Raw genomic sequence first — 19,200 nt, 5'->3', positions numbered from 1 at the left:
ACTTCTTAACATGTCCAGCCGTCTCTGAGAGGCCTGTCATTGATCACAGTGGGGGGTTTGGGTGGGAGACCGGATACATCAGTACAAATACTGCCTTTCTCCGGTGGAGAAACAAAATCAGGCCCAGGAAAAGGAATTAGGAGCGTCATCTTTATAGAAGACAGAAGGCAAAACTTATATGATGGAAAGAGACTACTTACGCTCTTAATTCCACCACCACCAAGCTTTGTGAACTGTCAAATTATTTCGGCTTTCACATTTCCCTGAGTACATCTGGGATTAAGAATAACGCCCCTACCTGTGATGAGGCCAATAGTGAGGCTCGCTCAGGTGAGATGCCAGATGACTAACTGCTTTGCAAAGCATAAATACTACAAAAGCAGAAAACTCTGCGATGTCTGTAATGATATAAAGAGTGTTCTCAAACTTTGACATGCATGAGAATTACCTAAGGCACAGACCCCTGCAGGCCCTGCACCCAGAGATTCTAATTTAATCACTCCATTTCTAGCTTCCAAATGGCATTGGTGCTGCTGATCTTTAGATCCCACTCCTGTAAGCGGTGCAGAGATTTTTTTTTTAAATTCACTTCCTCTTATTAAAAAATTACCTTCTTAGCATCTTTTTCTTATTCATTCATTAAACTTCTTGGGCATTTAATATGTGCCCAGCCCTAGATCAGGCTGCAAAAACACAGTTAAGCCCCCTCTTGCAAACTCATAGTCCGGTCTGATTAGAGACCGTGATAATGAAATGGGCCAGGAGTTAGACTAGCCCCTAAGGTACGACATACAGCCCCAGATACACATGACGATGCTTTAATCCCATCTGATATGACCCTAAATGTCAGCAAGGGAAGACTGTCACTTGACACAAGGGTTTTATTTGTGTTTTTGCAATGGAAGACCTAATGTCAGTTTGAATATGGAATACCTTTTCGTCTAACACCAACAAGTGCCCAGAAAATAAGACCTAAGGCAGCTACCGCTATTTGCCAAATAGAGAAGGGGGCCCCAATGTAGCATGAAGGCTCACACCTAAGTGTTATCAATATACCATGAAATAGATTTTAATCTGCCATTCCTTTAACTCGTATGATCTCTAACTCGAACCTGCAATAGCATGCAAAACAAAAGAATTCAAAAGCAGGTTTTGTTGGGTTTTTCTTTTTCCACCCTGACAAATGTAAATAAAGATTTAAGCAATCTAATATTAAGACCTGTCCCATTTAGCCAAACACCCTTTCTCTGAAGACTATAACCCAAGAACAATACACAGTCAGAAAGACAGCTGTCCAATTCCATGCTTACAAGAGAGTAAAGAACATTATTAACATTACTAATTCACCTGATATGTTATGAAGCTATTACCAATTTATTTATTAAGTCTTACTAGAACATACATAGATTTGGAACCAGTACTACCTTCCATGGTAATAAATTTTATGTTTTAGTTAATTGGTATATTAAGTCCCAACATGTAAAGAATTAACTTTCATTTGTTCTAAAAATATTGCAATAAAGCTGCAGGGGATATGTTCTAGTTGAAGAATGGTGGAATTTCTTCTGTCATTGGTTCATCCTATTCATACCCTTCAATATTTAACAGTTGAGTATATTTAAAGCATGTTCTCACTGATATGTGTAATCAAAAGTAGAGATTTAATCAAATGATATCATAATCACTGAAGCTAAATTTACTTGCTTCCCGCTTGCTTTGATTCGAATTAACTACTTCATCTAAATTACATCAAGGCCCTCCCTGATTCCAGGCATGTCCAGGTGCTACATGCAGTGCTTGGGAATGGCTACAAGAAGCCACAAGGACAAATGCTCGACCTTGCTTCAAAGCTGCTCTTAAATGACTTTTCTGTCCAATAAAATGACCAATCCCACAAAATCCTACATTTCAGAGACTTAGGAGAAGAGTAACTAATAGAAAAAGGAAAAAATGAAAGGAAATGCTACTTATATGAAAAAGACTCATATGCCTGACTCTAGCCACAGGTCTTAAAAAAAACATGAGAAGTGTTTCATTTATTTGTCTTTTCACAGACACTGCATTTGTACTACAAAACTCATCTTGGGGACTGAGCCTTTAGACTTCCTCATAGACAGAACCACTTTGTAAGAATACCCTATTTTATCAGTATGCCCTCATTCCAAGTTCTGGACTCAGAGTTTCAAAAATATTCTTAAAGTTGTTGTTTTTTTTTCAACTTTTAGGGCAGTAATTCAATCATTTCTACAAACCTACCAGCCAAAAAAAAGTTTTAGGAAATGAGGCAAATATCAACCTTGAAGAAAACCCATGACTATAAAGTAAATGATTCAGTGTTAGAATTACTCAGCAAGCATTCAGCTAACACTGACAATCAATTACATGGCAGATACATAGGAGGCAGAAATGAAAGGGGCATACAGCCCATTATAATACAGTTCAGTAAGTGTTACATCTGTTTAAAAGTGGTGTGGCCACTCCTTCAGATTCCAGATGTATCAAAGACATAAATATTAAAAATGGGACTATATAAATACAAGAAAAAAGTTGAGAAATTTTATTTATAGTCTAAGAGTACGGAAGACCTAAGTTTGACACAAAACTCAGAAGCTATGAAAGAAAGCTTGATAATACAGCCTCATAAAAACAAAAACTGTAATATATAATAATAATGCCTACATGGCCAGACATCTTAACAAAGTCTCCCATCCAAGTACTAACCAAGCCCAACCCTGCTTACTAGCTTCTGAGATCAGATGAGATCGAGCGCGTTCAGGGTGGTATGACCGTAGACCATAAACAAAGTCAAAAGAGAAAAAGTGAAGGGAAATTATAAAATAAATCCCAAAGAACTAATTTTCTTAATAGATAAAGAGTTCCTACAAATCAATAAAAAAAAAACCATACCAGTAGATAGTTAACTGAAAAGGAAATAAACATTATCTGAACCCTGTATTGTTGAAAATTTCAAATTTTAAAAAGGAAAAAGAATAGCATAATAAACTAATATACTTATTACTGGAAAGTTCTTTGATTAATGCCTTTCTTCCTCTCTGGACTTTAAACTCTCAAAGGACAGGGACTATGCCTTATTTCTTTGTCATTTCAGCCCAGTGTCTGGTCCACGGTAGATATTCAACATATCTGGGAATTCATTCTTTCACTCAACAAATATTGGGTCAGGTGGGCACTGTGCTACATTCTGGAGATAGGGTGCTGAGCAAGGCAAACTCATTCACTTTCAAGGCTTCCATTCTAAGAGCAGTTAGAAGATAACCAAACACACACATATATCATAGAAAGTAATCTAATGGTCAAGACCCTGTTGGTCTCCAAACAGGTATTAATTACATTTTTCAACACTGTTACCCCCGTTAGGCATTTTCATTTTCAATGATTTCTTCTGATTAAGATAACTTTAGTACTTGAATTCTTAAATAATGAATTTATTTTTCACTAGAACTTAACAGTTACAAAATAGAGAGGGAGGAAAAATCTACAACATTATCCAAACACAACTACTTTTGGCATAAAAGCGTATTTCTTTCCTGTGTTTTTCCACAAATCTTTAATATCCCAGTGGGCACAGAACATGTAATGTTCTTTGCCTTTTAGATCAGACACTTAATCTTCCGTCATTCCTAACCAAGATGAAGGAACATGGCAAAATGATCTCTTTCCAAAAGGAAAAAGGGTTTCCATAGCAGCCATAGCTTCAACTCACTCAATCCCTTCTGTCCTCTTCAATACCACCGTTTTTACCAAAGCTGAGCAGCCCTCCAGCACCTCCCCTTGCAGTGATTTGCTGCCTCTACATTTAAAGGGGCCCATTTTCAAATAGATGGAAGAGGTGCCTCCCACATGCCAGTCACTGTCTTTTCTCACACCTTTCTCTCCTCCATATTCTTGATACTGCACCTGGAGAGGATTTTATTTCTCTTACCTCTCCCTCGTGCTTTTCCTATTTGTTAATTATTAAAGAACTTCTTCCAGCTTCTTGGAAACAAAAAATGCTATGAAGTGCTCATGAGCTAGATTTTGGGAAAGAAGCAGTCATTAGGCAGCAGGAGATGAAGACACTGGTAAAGAGCTGCCCAGACTGCGGACCACATGAGCCATCTGAAACTGAAGACACTGCCTGTCTTCCTGAGGAAATTATGGGTAGCAGGAGGTTCTGGGAGATTAGCAAAGCACATGCTGCTCTAAAGTTTATCCTGAGTTGGCAACAGTATTTGAATATTTTTCTTTAATAGTAAGCAGAGTTTTATAGACACTTCGTAGATTATGAATGAAAAGAAAGAGTACCTCTCCTATAGACAACAGATAGTTGGGAGCCAGGGGGTTGGGGGGACGGTGTCAAAAAAATAAGTGGGTCACCGAAGTGATTTTTAAAAGCTGGCTGTGGGAATATTCTGGCTCTGCAGGAAGTGAAGGATGACAATTTACTAGCCTGGTTCCTTCCTTTCTAGCAAAATAGCACACCACATTAATTCTCTCTACATAAAGACAAATGAAAACAGGCTTGCAATGCATCACAACCAGAATATATTTAATAAGATGATGTTGAACAATGAAACTTTTAAGGAAAGTTACAGTACTGGTATCTTGCCTCAGAGTAGCATTTATATGCTAATGATTTGGAAGAGGTTATTTCACTGCGGGGGGGGGGGGGGGGTGAGGGAAAGAATGTGCATATTGGGGAGAAAAAGGATTTATGGTTCTTTTTGCCTACACTCCAACTTTAAGAAAAACAGATTCTTGTATTTCAGCATAAGATTCCTTGAGTGGTAAATTATATGAAGTATTATGACTTGACTTCTTTCTAAAATAAATGCCACTAACACATCCCAGTACAGTTTGATGAACACAAAATACCATGCAAGCTTCAAGGGATAATCTGACAATACCCCTTCTAAAATTTTCAGCCTCTAGAAGCAACAATGCCAATCACTTTTGAATGACATTTCCAAGGTCATTAGTTTGTGAGTTTTAAGGTATTTGAAAAACACAGTGCCACCACAGACTAGCTCAAAATTATCAGTCATTTGGAATCCCAGCCCAAGACTTTAATCTTTGATCTTCAAGATGAGTGGTTCACCCCAAATATCTGCTTTCTCTGGACTATTTTATCTCTTAATAGTTTGGGCCCAATTTTTCAGATTTGTACATTTTATAAAATGGGATCATGTTATACACATGAAACCAAGAGAAGCAGCGTGTTCACTTGCCAGTGCCCAATATATCCTTCCTACAAAAGCTCTAAATACTGACAACAACAAAAAAAACTTAAAGGGGGGGGGAACCCTTCTGCTAACTCATTCCTCACAAACATTTATTATTTCCTGGGGCAGTATGCTGAATTTCTGCTTCTACAGCCGTAATTTCCAGTTGTGAATTCTGGAAGGGGCTCAGGGAACAGAAGAGGAAGGGGTCAAAATCCTATGAAAGACACATTGCTTTTAAGGGTACTGTAATGAGATTTGCAGAAAAGTTATTGATCCGTGCCCTTTAGTTTTATTTCCAATATACGCTATAGTCATGTTATTTCCCTATGAAAGTTCAGTGTATTCATCTAGGGACTTGCAGCACAGGGCAAATAGCAAGCCAGAATTTTGGAGTGTTCATTAGTAAGGAGGCAAAAGGTCTTCACGGAAATCCAGGCACCAGGCAAAGAAAGAAGAAAAGCAAAGTTCAATTTAGAACCATTTCCCAGCCTCTCTGGATCACAATGTGAGTGATCAAAGAACATGGAAGTTCAGGAAGAAAGCAAGAATAAATAAACACGTGGGTTCATATATACGTGGGCATGTAATAGTTCTTACTGGCGCTACTCTACTAAACTCTAATCATGACCTCACCTAGTGCAAGCACTCCTCTAAGATAGGATTATTTTCTTCAGATTACAGAGCTGGCATTCAAAATCAGGTCTGCTTGACTCCAAAACCCATCAAAACACGTGCTTTGAAATGATCTATGGCAGGAGATGGGTGGAAGATGGTTTCTTCACCAATTGCATTTTTTTTTTAAACACTATTTGTTTGAGAGAAAGAGACCGAGAGAGTGAAGGGAAGGGCAGAGGGAGAGACCCCTCAGGCAGACTCCCCGTTGAGTGCAGAGGCCGACACAGGCCTCTTTCCATCACCCATGAAATCACGACCTGAGTCGAAACCAAGAGCCAGACACTCAACCGACTGAGCCACCCAGGCACCCCATACCAACTGCATTTTCGAATGAAGTTTTCAAGGGAATTAATTTTTGGAAGTTTTAAAGTATAATCAAAATCAATGTTATTTAGATATATCAGAGAATATAGAAAATACAAATAGAACACATTAATTTTTCCAAAATATGTAAAGTCTGAGGAATTCTAAGTAAGCTATTCTTTCTCCTTAAATTTGTTATTTGCTTTAAAAAAAAAAAAAAACTTTTAAGTCCTATGTACAAACAGTAGAATTCCCTTAACAACAGGTCCACAAGATTATGATCCCTTCTACACACTGTCTGGCATCTCCCAGGAACTTACATTATTTGAGCAACTGAGAAGACCTGCTCCACTTTGCCCTCTGTTCTCACATGAAATTGCAGTTTCCACTGGTTTCTTTCCTCCCACCCCACTGTGACAAATCCCTGGTAAACATGGAGGCTTGGGGGGGGGGGTGGAACAGCAGAGAAGGGGGTGGGGAGGGAACAGAGACCTGTGTAGAGCATATCTTGGATTTTCTAGAAAAGCCTCAATTTCAAATATCTTATCCCATGGTCAAGTGATATCAGTCTATTATGCCCGGAACTTCTGGTTTGGCCGACATATCTCTCAGTGTATAAGACAAGACAGAGTTAGGACTGTAGTACAATTTCAGTTTCCCCTTATAAAACAAGAATTATGAAATCCAAAGCCTATTAGCTATTTTAAATAGATACAGGAATTCCTGAAACCTATTTGCCTTATTGGCAAATATCTCCACACATTAAAGAAGAAAGCACAGGATAGAGGAAAGACCATAGAGATGCATTCAACTCCAAGGCCAGCCACTTTTTCTGTGACCTTGAACTAATTACTAGTTTCTGAGCCCCAGTTTCTCTAACTATAAAATGTAGATACTAATAAGTAGCTCATAAAGTGGTGGTGTGAATTAAATGAGATAACTATACATAAATGCCTTGAATATGCTTAGTACTTAATATTCAATAACTACATTTTTTTCATTTGAGTATGAACAATATGCTTTAAAACTTTTCAACTTTAACAAAAACCAGCTAAATTATGCCTATTCAGCTATTTTCACCAATCTGAGTTCATATGGGCTCTAATAGCCCAAGTTCAAGAAATAACAATCAACAGAAGTTGTTCACCTATACCCCATCCTAGAAAATGTAGAATTCTCAAAACAACAAACTGCATGCCCATTTACCTTGGTTGGTTCTCCACAGTGAGGTTCTCTCCCCTCTGATAGCCACTGTCTGCCACCTGGGTTGTAGACCTCTTCACAATTTGCTGTAGCTCCTGCTCCAAGCGTTCTTTGATCGCCTTAACGGTCTCTGGAATCTTCTTCAGTTTGGCCAGTCCCTTGATGAGGATGCCCATAAAAAGGGTGCTGTTCTCCTCTGGATCCGATTCCAAATCCTCCTTGATATCTTGCAGGTTTATCTCCCTTACTGTAAAGAAAAAAGAAAGGAAGGAAGAAAGGAAAAAAGGTTCCATTACAAGATTCAAAAACAGAATGGGTTGAATAAATGGGATCACAGCTTTGATTACTCCCTTAGAGGAATTAGAGAAGACTTTTCAATTAAATTTGTAATTAAATTATATTTACATAGTGACTAAAAATCACAAAGTAACAGTTATATTCCTCAAATCATATCCATCAGTTAAAATAAGAGGTGGAAGCCATTAAAAACAAGCAAGTCACAGAAAGTTTTCCACAGACGACCACTTCTACAATGAACTAGTCAGTTCATGACATTTATTAAGCATTTGCTGTTGATAAAATGCCATACTTGGGTGCTGCAGAATTCTAAAGAGCCAGATCACAGTCACAAAACTCTTATTTAATAGTTAGAAAAGATAAGTAACTTGATAAAAAGAGATAAGGTAAATTAGTTAAAACAAATGACAAGAGATGAAGAAAAATGAAGAACAATATGTGCAACATGAGACAAGACTCTGAGGAAAAGAGTAATGAAGACTTTTCATAAACACAAAAGAACCACCTTCAACTTTTCTTTAAACATAGGTCTACCGTAACACACTCTACTGAAAATAGGTCTTGCTAATCCATGTTAGTTTTCTGAGAAATAATTTTATATGTCAAAAGTCTCTGTACATCTATAGACTACAGCTTTCATCACAAGCACCTGGTTTTGGAATGGAAGAAGACAGCCTAGCACAGTGGTTCTTATCTCCCAGTGAGGAGCTGGGGAAAGGGACGGATGAGGATCTGAGACCTCTGTTATCTACTGAAAACCATAGGTCTTCCCTTCAAACTAATGCACATACACACAAATATGTGCCCCCAAATACCCAAAAATAATTATCTCATTTTAAAAATGGTTGGAAAGGTGAGTAAAAGCCAGAAGATGGACCCTAAGAGTTAAAGTCTTCCCCATCCTTCCCTCTCCTCTATTCTTCAAAATGACTGGCAGGTTTTTAAAATATACGATATCCTGAAAGAATGCATGCATTCTTCTTTAGTAGATTCAAGCTCAATGATACTATGAGTCCACTCCCAAGTTGTTCAGCACCACTGGAATGGACTGCAATATATTTATGAGGAGAGAATGAAAATATCCCATTACAGGGAGTAAATCCTTATAACCACTACATCAAGTCTCCAAAAAACCCTTACTTCAGATGATATGCAGGCTATTCTCCCCAATCCCTACTCTTCTTGTTCCCAACTCATAAAATGCCCTTAAATATGAACCAAAAGCATTTAAGGATATGGAGGATATAATTACTTCAACAAGCTTGTTCTTCATTGAAGAAGTCCTCCACATATTTATCCACGATGTTGAAAACCATGTGGAGAGACAGAAGCACATTAAGAATGACCAAATTCCTAGGATTTTCTTTGCAACACAGAAGACATTTGATGATGTGGTATTCCATTTAAAAATTTTTAAAAATACTAGTAAAGTGAGAGTAGAACCAAGGTGGCTTAAGCCTCTGAAGATGACAATTTTGATGGCAAATAAAAAAAAAAATCAAAAACAAAAGGCACTGATATTTCCAAATGTGACATTCCAAGAATGGACATTTTAGTTACTGGTTTTATTTTATTCCTTAAAAACTAGACCCCTCAGGCCACAGAATTCCTCCATGCTGCAAAAACAAATCCCAGCAACAAGAAGACAGAAACACTTAGCAGCCAAGGAGCCATCTAAATTCAGCATGTTAGGGGGGTGGGGCGGGGTGGGGAAGCAATGAAGCACAACTATAAGCAGAGCTTCAGGCAGGGAAAAAAGTAACAGAAATTTAGCTGAGAGAAAATGATCTTCACAAAAGAGTACATATGAGTCACAACCAGACCCAAGCAAAGGGCCACCTGCGTGTTGCAAGCACCTGCCGCAAGAGGGATTGGTGAGGAGATAAACATAGTTAAATCCATGAGCCCCTAGATGGTGTGGCATACAGCTACTTATATGTGCACTAATATGATAGAGAGCCTATTAAAAAATAACAAATAAGCAAGGTATGAATAATAAAATGCCACAGCCCCAAATGGCACATTTGTTTAAAACCTTATCTTTCTGTTTGTCTCCTGCAATCTCCTAGAGCATAAACACTGAAGAGATCCAATAGTAATTAATTTATATTATCTATTTCACTTACATCAGCTGAAAATTAAAAGGCAATTTAAAAGGATAATATAATCAACCATGAAGACTAGTCCAATAATTTCAAAAACCTGTAAGGTCAGACAGAATTATTGGTGCTTTATAGAAAAAGTCTAGTACAAAAATAATGTAGCTGAAATTCAGTAAGGGCCTCACACCACAATTAGAACAAAATGTACATACTTCCAAACAACTAAACACCAAATCATTCCCTTGTACCTATAATGATATAGTACTCACCGTGCAGGTTTTAGAACACTTTATAATTAGAAATACTGTACTCTCTCACCCAGTTCTCTCTTATCTTTTTGCTCTGAAGATACTTATCAAGTGAGGATTTCTTGAATCTGGTTTTGAAGACCCTCACTGGCAGGACAGTACTAAATATTAAGATTTTCATGTTCTTCCCCATTATTACTACTAAAATCCTATTGGCCCCAATTGTTCCTTGTTATATGCATAGACAGGGAAGGAAGGAGGAAGATATGGATGTGCAGGTATACATGCCTAAGTGGATATAAATCATGTCTATGGTTTGAGGCTAAGCATGGATTCATGAAGGTTTAACTAAGACACTTTGGGACTCATGAAACGATTAACTAGATGGTATCTCCAGTCCTTTCAAGCTCCACAATTCCATGATTATATCAACTTAAGAGTAAAGCTATACATCTCTGGCTCCATGGCCTATAGCTAATTATGTGCACCTAGATTATAGATAGCCCATTTAAAAAAAATAACAGATAAAGTGAATAATCCATTTAAGCAGGTAAGTGTTCTATAAAAGAAAACTACCTTTTGTTTCCCAGTGAGTACAGGAAGCAATGTAGACCAGTCCATAACTGCTTTCTTCTCTCGGTACGTTTGGTAAGAAAATATTAGTAACACACACCATGGCTATATATACACGTCATCAAATCTGCACAAGAACCCTGGTGATACACTTTAACTTTGTAATGAAGAAGCTTCATTATTTAACTTAACATTTATGCATGTTAAATTGTAAGAGATAACGGTAGCATTTACCATAGAAACTCCTGGTAAATGTCATGCTTTATACTATGCACGGTAACTAAAGTATGTAAATATGATATATCTGATTTCGACCTACATACATAACTTCATTTACATGCCGTATTCAAGAACATTATGTCTATATACAGGAGAACTGTGTCACTATTGAACAGAATTCAATATAAAAGGAGACTTCAAAAAAAATCACCAGGCCTAATTAACCCAATAAAGTACCAAGAGAATTATATATCTACAATGCTGCCCCACAGACAGGAATCTGGCCTCAGAAGAGTGAGTGACAATACTCTCAAACAGAAAATAACAAAGTTACCACTTAACAATAATTCTGGTCAAAATGGCACTATAAATTCATAGTTGAGATAGCCAATCTCAAAACACAGTTATACACAAAATAGAAACTAAGAAGTTATGAAGAAACAGTCTGGTTCAAAATTGAGACTAACACCTCTGTGGACAAGAAATAGAAAAAAAGTAGTGGAGCCAGAGTATGTGTCCAACGACCTCTGTGTGGAGAAGCAGGCCAAGGCGGGCAAGGTCTAGCGCATGGGGTGTTACAGAGACTTCACATGCAACCACTGGCCAGATGAGGTGACAAAATCCCCCAGCGAGGGTTACAAACACAGGACCAACTCAAGCTCTAGACCTACGTATGCTTCTGGCCTCATCAAATCCTTATCTTCCACTCATGTCTCAGTGGAGATACCTGGTCAACTATTTATCTTAACTACCATTCGTTTTACCAATGAAAAATTACCTCTAACATCTTTTATTCTAATTAATGCACCCACTAGTACAGATTGAGAGAGCAGTCTCTGATGCACTGGTTGCTCCTGGAGTATAGAATCTTGATTAGGGTCTTTCAAATGTTAACTAACTACCCCTGAAGTGTGGATTCCTGATTAAGGTACTTCAAAAATGTTAACTAAGCACCCCTAAGGTGCAGATTAAATTACTTTAAAGGAAACTACAGACAATATAACACCCTACTCCTGAAAGGAGGCTGCCAAAAGCTATTGCCAACTCTGCTACTAGGGGCTATCATTTACATGAAGCTAGGGGTTTTTACAGTCTCAGCACAGGAATAGTTTCAACTCGGAGGTGGACACTGAAAGCACAATGAACGTGCGCTGGTCCGCCCATAAGTGAAAGTGGGCTAAGGGGGAAATGATGGTATGTTTCAGGGGAAGGGAGAGTGGAGGGTAGACTGCTAAAACAAAAAACAGAGTAGACTATAAACACAAACAAAAATGACACCTGTTCAGTTTCCCTTGAGACAGCACTTAACATATGTACATTATCTCTTTTAGAGCAAGGAGGATGCATCTTTGAAAGTCAAGAAGTAGGGCGCCTGGGTGGCTCAGTTGGTTAAGCGACTGCCTTCGGCTCAGGTCATGATCCTGGAGTCCCGGGATTGAGTCCCGCATCCGGCTCCCTGCTCAGCAGGGAGTCTGCTTCTCCCTCTGACCCTCCCCCCTCTCATGTGCTCTCTCTCTCTCTCTCTCTCTCTCACATTCTCGCTCTCTCAAATAAATAAATGAAATCTTTAAAAAAAAAAAAGTCAAAAAGTAGCCACCATTGGAGAAGTGGCTACTAACAATTTTAAGAGGGCAACAGGATAAGAGAAGACACAAGGAACAGATGAACAAATTGATAGTTTATATTAATATTCAATAATATATGTTAGGCTTTGTAAGTTCAAGCGCCTAAAGAGATAGCACAATAGTAAAAAAGCAAGAAAAAAAAGAAAAAAAGAGCAAGAGCTGGGCATCATAGGACTTTAGATCTTATTATCAACTCTACCACATGCTAACTGGGTAAATCTCTCTCAAGTCATTACATCTTGCTGGGCCTCAATTTTTCCATCTGTAAAATGGAAATAAAATATTGCCTACACAACTGTGTACATTAAATGAGGTAGTAAGACATCAAAACACAAAAAGAAACCCCCAAGAAAGTAAACAAATGTACTTTTAAAACTTCTAGCTTTAGGAACTCCTGGATTGCTAGGGACAGCAGTAATTACTTAGGTCCCCATTTCTCCTTATTTCCTCCAAAAACAAAATAGAAAAACCAGAAGAACAAACAAAACTCATACAAATCATACCCTCAGGATAACCTGAAAGATAGAAATGGCCCAAAATTCACAACAACTGTAAATAAAAATAAGAAAAAAAAACACCTAATCCCAGCAATGGATCTCCCAGGCTCCTGCCTGACCCCTGCTCTGCCACAAGGCTTTGTTGTGAGCCAAAGTAGGCTGCTGAAGAGACAAGGGGGTTAGTGATGATCCTAAGATTGATCTACAACTATCTTCTAAAAAAGACTATGTCCACCCTAAGTTTCAAAATACTCAAAAAGTATCCAAGAGATGAGAGCATGGACTAGAGGGAAGAGAGTTTAAAAGCAGACAATTTGCAGGAGCAGTATTTGAGACCTCCAGCTTCTTTGGGAGAAATAAGACAAAAGGAAGAGAGAAGTGCCCTTTGGCTACTGGATAGTAAAGGGTTAAAGAAGCATAAAGGGAAAATTAAGAATCCCACAAGAGAGTCAAAATTCTGAGAACAACTTTCTCCTACCATCAAAACAATAATCCACTCAAGTATTTAGATTTTGCTATGCTGACAGAAGAGGGAGCCAATGAGCTAGAAATTCTATAAAACACCCCAAACCCATAAAAAGAAAACAGGAAAACATGAACAAATTCGTATGAAGGTATATGGGAGGGGAGGGTGTCAAAAAATCCAACACACATTAACAGAGGAAAATTCCCTGCAACAAAACTACCATGAAGCACAAGAAAATTAGCTGACGACACTCCAGATGGAAAAAATATATTCAAACAAGAACTTGGGGATACAAAGTCACCTTGAGTCAGAATCCCAAAACTAAGAACAGACATGGACAAATAAAAGAAAGGTGAGAAGAAAATTGACTAAATTGAGAAGAGATCATGGAAAAAAAGCTATCATTTCAGACAGGAAGAATAAATTATAAAATACCCAAGAGAAAACAGACTCAAATGAGTATCTTCTAAAGGGTATTAAGGAAATTCAGGGAACCAAAATAGAGAATAAAAGGGATATAAAGTAAGAAGTGCAAAGACCAAAGAGAAAGTAGTAGAAATGGAAGACAGGCAAAGAAAAAGGTCACATATTAGAAGAAAAACAAACAATAGATTACTTAAAATTATAAAGAAAAAAAGTCTTGAATCAACAAAATGAAAGAGCCCGTTGGGTATCTGGGAAAATGAGCCATCCAAAAAACAAACAAACAAACTCCAGGGCATATCCTACTACAACCGTTAAGTTTCTAAGTTAAAAAGTCATCAAGGTCTACAGGATCACAATTTACAAGGGCAAACAAGGCAAACTGATGCAGCCACTCTGGAAAACAGCATGGAGATTCCTCAAAAGTTAAAAATAGAAATACCCTATGACCCAGCAATTGCACTACTAGGTATTTATCCAAAGGATATAAAAATAGTGATTCAAAGGGACACATGAACCCCAATGTTTAGAACAGAAATGTCCACAACTGCCAAAAAATGGAAAGAGCCCACATGTCCATCAACAGATGAATGCATAAGAAGATGTGATATATATACAGAATGGAATATTACTCTGCCATCAAAAAGAATGAAATCATGCAGTTTGCAATGATGTGGATGGAACTAGAGGGTATTATGCTAAGCAAAATAAGTCAGAGAAAGACAAATACCATATGATTTCACTCATATGTGGGATTTAAGAAACAAAACAGATGAACATAGGAGAAAGGAAGGAAAAATAAAATAAGACGAAACCAGAGAGAGGCAAACCATAAGAGACTTTTTTTTTTTTAAGATTTTTATTTACTCATTTGAGAGAGACCAAGCAGGCACAAGCAGGGGGAGTGACAGAAGGAGAGGAAGAAGCAGGCTCCCCACTGAGCAGGGAGCCCAATAATGGAGCTCGATCCCAGGACCCCAGGATCATGACCTGAGCCGAAGGCAGACACTTAATGAACTGAGCCACTCAGGCGCCACAAGAGCATCTTAACCATAGGGAACAAAGTGAGGGTTACTGGAGGGGAGGTGGGTGGGGGATGGGCTAAATGGGTGATGGGCATTAAGGAGGACACTTGTAATGAGCACTGGGTGTTATATGCAACTGATGAATCACTAAACTCCACCAAGAACTTAATAATAAACTATAAGTTAACCAACTTGAATGTAAATAAAAAAAATTTTTAATTAAAAAAATAAAAGAATTTTCATAAAATACACAAAGGAAGACAATAATGAAATAGCATTTTATAAAAAACAAAAAAAGAAAATCAGGAAGTAAAAATTGTAAACTAAGGAATTTATACCCATCTAAACTGTCCTTTAAGTACCAAGACTATAGGAAAAGAAAAGAAAAAATAAAAAAGCACCTATTAAAGGAATTCTGCACCCATGAGCCCTTTCTTAAGGACCTTTTGATAAGCCAAGAGATGAGTGGAAAAACTGCAGCAAAAAATATTGATGATGAGCATTTAAAAATTTAAGTGTAGATTTAAGACAAAATCACAAGTGGCAGGTGTGGATGGAAGACACCTAAGACAAGTACGTTATAAAAAACAAAAAGTAAAAAACACAACTAAAAACTGCAGAAAAGAAAGGAAAATGAAGTCATGTTGTTACTTAGGCAAAAGATGGGGATTAAACGATATCCACAAAAACAGAAATGTGAGAGTGAAAGATTAAAGCATTAAAAAGGGACTAAGAGCATTTTTCTAAGTTTTTAAATACATTAAAAAGACAATTGCTAGGGGAAAAAAACACCTCCTAAACAACAACAACAAAAATTGTATAAATTAAGCAGCAAAGAATTAGTATCTCAGAGAAAAAGCAACACAGCAAATATACATATTTATAAAATACTATGATAGAGCTGAGACAAAACATTAGTCTTATCAATATATATCAATGGATCATACTCACCTATTGTAAGAATAGGATTTTCAATTTGAGTCACAAAGCAAGACCCAACAATATGCTATACACAGATCTCAAAACTAGTAATTTAGAAAGGCTAGAAATATAGAATGAACAAAAGATGCCAGTCAAAAAGCATTAACCATGATGACGAAGGGCATCTTTTAATACCGCACACCACAGTTCACAATAAGGCTACAACACTTACAAATATTTATATACCAAATTAAACAGCAGCCACCGTTTTGAAACAAAAACTACAAGGGAGGTAGAGACACGGGAAAGCCCATTAATAGAAAACTTGGATACATCACAAAAAAAAAAAAAAAGGAGATCAAAGACCTAAACAATAAATAAGGCAGATCTTATGGATATATATCAACTCTACACCTGATAACCAAGAATGTGCCTTTTACTCAAGTACCCATGGGACATTCACACTGATCATGTATTGTCACAAAGAAAATATAAGTCCCATGAAGTAAAAGTATTACCAACAATACTCTCTGAATTCAATGCAAAAAAGCTAGAAAGGATTAAGAGAAACAGAACAAACACAAAGACCCTTTCATCCTTGAGTATGAAATTCTTCTATTAAAAACACTACATCAAGGAGCGCCTGGGTGGCTCAATGGGTTAAGCATCTGCCTTCAGCTCAAGTCCTGATCCCGGGGTCCTGGGATGGAGCTCTGTGGCCATCGGCCATAGGTCTCCCTGCTCAGTGGGGAGTCGGCTTCTCCCTCTTCCTCTCCCTCTGCCCCTCCCAACCTCCCCAACCCTGGCTCATGCACTTTCTCTAATAAATAAATAAAATCTTTAAAAACACTGGATTTTCATCAAATACAAATTGAAATGAGACAGTATTTTTTAAATGATAATGGAAACTAAATATCAAGGTCTATGGGAAGCATTTAAAGTGTTGAGAAAAATTCCTCTCATTGAACACTTTTATCAGTAAAAATGAAAGAATTAAAATACATGACTTCAATGTCTAGATCAGAAGAAAAAATAAACCAGAAGAAAGCACAAAAAAAGGAAATAAAGATAAAAGGAGAAAATGAGGTAGAGAACAGAAAAATAGCCCTAATCAATACCAAAATACCAAAATTATTTCTTGAAAATTAAAACCAAAAACAAAAAACCCTAACACAACAGACAAACCACCAGCTACTTTGATCAAGGGAGATAGTGCAAATAAAAAGACAAAAAGAAAAAAGAAAATTTCAAAATCATAAGAAAATACTGATCTCTGTATAAATAAAATTGAAAATTAAACAAAATCAGTAATTTCCTAGAAAAACACACATTATTAAAATTGATCCCAACAGAGACAGAATGCTTAAAGAGAACAATTTACACAGGAAAAAAGAGAGAAAATTTAAAAAAGCAAAAATATGAATAAGTATCAGATCCGAATGTTTTCACAGGGAAATTCCCTAGCCTTCAAATATCAGAGAACCCCCATGCTCCATAAGTTGTTCTAGAGCACTGAAAATGAAGACAAATTTCCCAATTCTTTTTATGAAGCAAATTATTATATTGAAGGCAAAATCTGATATGATTTAGACTATAGGCTAATATCCTTTATAAACATCGATGCAAATACTCTAAGTAAAATATTAGCAAACAGAATTCACCACCACACTGAGAAAGTAACACACCATCATTAAGAGGCATTTATTCTAGGAAATGAAAAATTGGTTCAATATTAGGAAGTCCATTAATATACAGCACAGTAAGAGATTTAGTAAAGATAAAATAGAAAAAAGCGGACAAAAGACAATAACAATTCACAAAAAAATTAAAATGGGCTTTAAAATTTCCTTATAGAAATTTTTTCAAACTGACTCATAAGAGAAATGCAAATTAAACAATACTGTGATACCATTTTCACCTATCAAATGGGCAGAAATATAAAGTATAACAACACATTATGTGGCAAGGCTGTGGGGAAAACAAGCACTCTCACACACTCATGGTACAATGTAAGCTGGTACAACTCTTCTGGAGAATGTGGCAATACCAAAAAATACATATGGGCTTCTCTTTTGATTGAGCTATCCCTCTTCTAGATGTTTACCCTGATGATACACCTCCAACAATATGAAAATACATATGCACAACGTTATTCATTACATCACTACTTAGAAAGGCAAAATATGGTAAACAACCCACATACCCATACATAAGAGAGTGGCTGAGCTATGATAAATCAACATAATGGAGAACTATGCAAGTGTTAAAAATAATAATAAAGCATAATCTATATGAACTAAAATGGAGTGATTTCCAGGATATAAAGTGAAAACAGCAAAATATAAGAGAGTATCTAAAGTAAAATTCCCCTTCATGGAAGAGAGGTATTAAGATATACGTATATGCACTTATTAAACACAGGAAGAATAAGCCAGAAACTAATGAAATTGATTAACTATATGGGATGGGTGGAAAAACAGAAAAATGATCAGCATCCACTTAACTCTCTTATATACACAGTAATAAAGAAATGGCCTAATAAAAACCTGGCAAACAAAAGACAATTTACAAGAGACCCAAATGGTTCATATACATGGAAAGATTCTCAATGCCACTAGAAACCTCAGAAATGCAAACTAAATAACTAAAAAAATAAAAACACAGGGCCTGTCAGATTTGTGAAAATCCATTTGCAAAAATTGAAAGTTTAACAAAGCCAATTTTAAGGGCAAGAAATAGACAAACAAAAGTTCTTGCATAGTTCAGATTGTGCATTGGTGCAATCACTTTGAAAAGCTATCTGACGGGGCACCTGGGTGGCTCAGTCAGTTAAGTGTCTGACACTTGATTTTGGCTCAGGTCATGATCTCAGGGTCATAAGATCAAACCCCGCACTGGACTCCACTTAAGACTCTCTCTCTCTCTCTCTCTCTTTTTCTGCACATCCCCACCCTGCTTTCTCACTTAAAAAAATAATAATAATAAATAAAAAGCTATTTGGTAAGTGAAGTTTAAAATGTGCAACATTCCTATACATATATAACACACATGGCACCCTAAGAATAGGGTTTCCTCACTTTGGAGGCATCATGGCACATAGAGAAAATAATAGTACTTACCCAACACAACGAGGATAAATGGAGGTGGCTGCATGTAGCTAAGAGAACTTGCCTAGAGATTCCGACTGCCCCAAGACCCAACTGGCTACCCCAAAGGCTGAAGGGTTGAGTATTTCAGATATATCTACAACCCATTCCCAAGAGATCAGTGTCTGGGAAACTGTCCTACAGAAATACGTACAAAAATACTCACTGCTATAAGGTTCCTAATAGTGAAAAACTGCAAACTTATAAGTTGTCTATCTATAGAAGAATGGATAAATTGTGATTATATAATAA

At 37.0% G+C, this 19,200-nt stretch overlaps 1 protein-coding gene across 2 annotated transcripts in view; it reads right to left on the bottom strand.

The window, feature by feature from the left end:
* The window catches only part of EXOC4 (exocyst complex component 4), a 721,833-nt gene that overhangs the window by 631,230 nt on the left and 71,403 nt on the right, over nt 1-19,200 (bottom strand). For both annotated transcript variants that reach the window (XM_028106413.2, XM_028106414.2), the window contains exon 6: nt 7,410-7,653. In XM_028106413.2, coding sequence (XP_027962214.1) covers nt 7,410-7,653 — 244 coding nt within the window. The remainder of the gene's footprint in view (nt 1-7,409; nt 7,654-19,200) is intronic.

The sequence above is a fragment of the Eumetopias jubatus genome, unplaced genomic scaffold, assembly GCF_037043125.1.
Source record: "Eumetopias jubatus isolate StellerSeaLion01/CBP00866 unplaced genomic scaffold, mEumJub1_p1.0 scaffold_14, whole genome shotgun sequence".
In the NCBI taxonomy this organism is placed as follows: Eukaryota; Metazoa; Chordata; class Mammalia; order Carnivora; family Otariidae; genus Eumetopias; species Eumetopias jubatus.
Note: the sequence above shows the minus strand (reverse complement) of the source record. Positions and strands in the feature narration are given on the sequence as shown.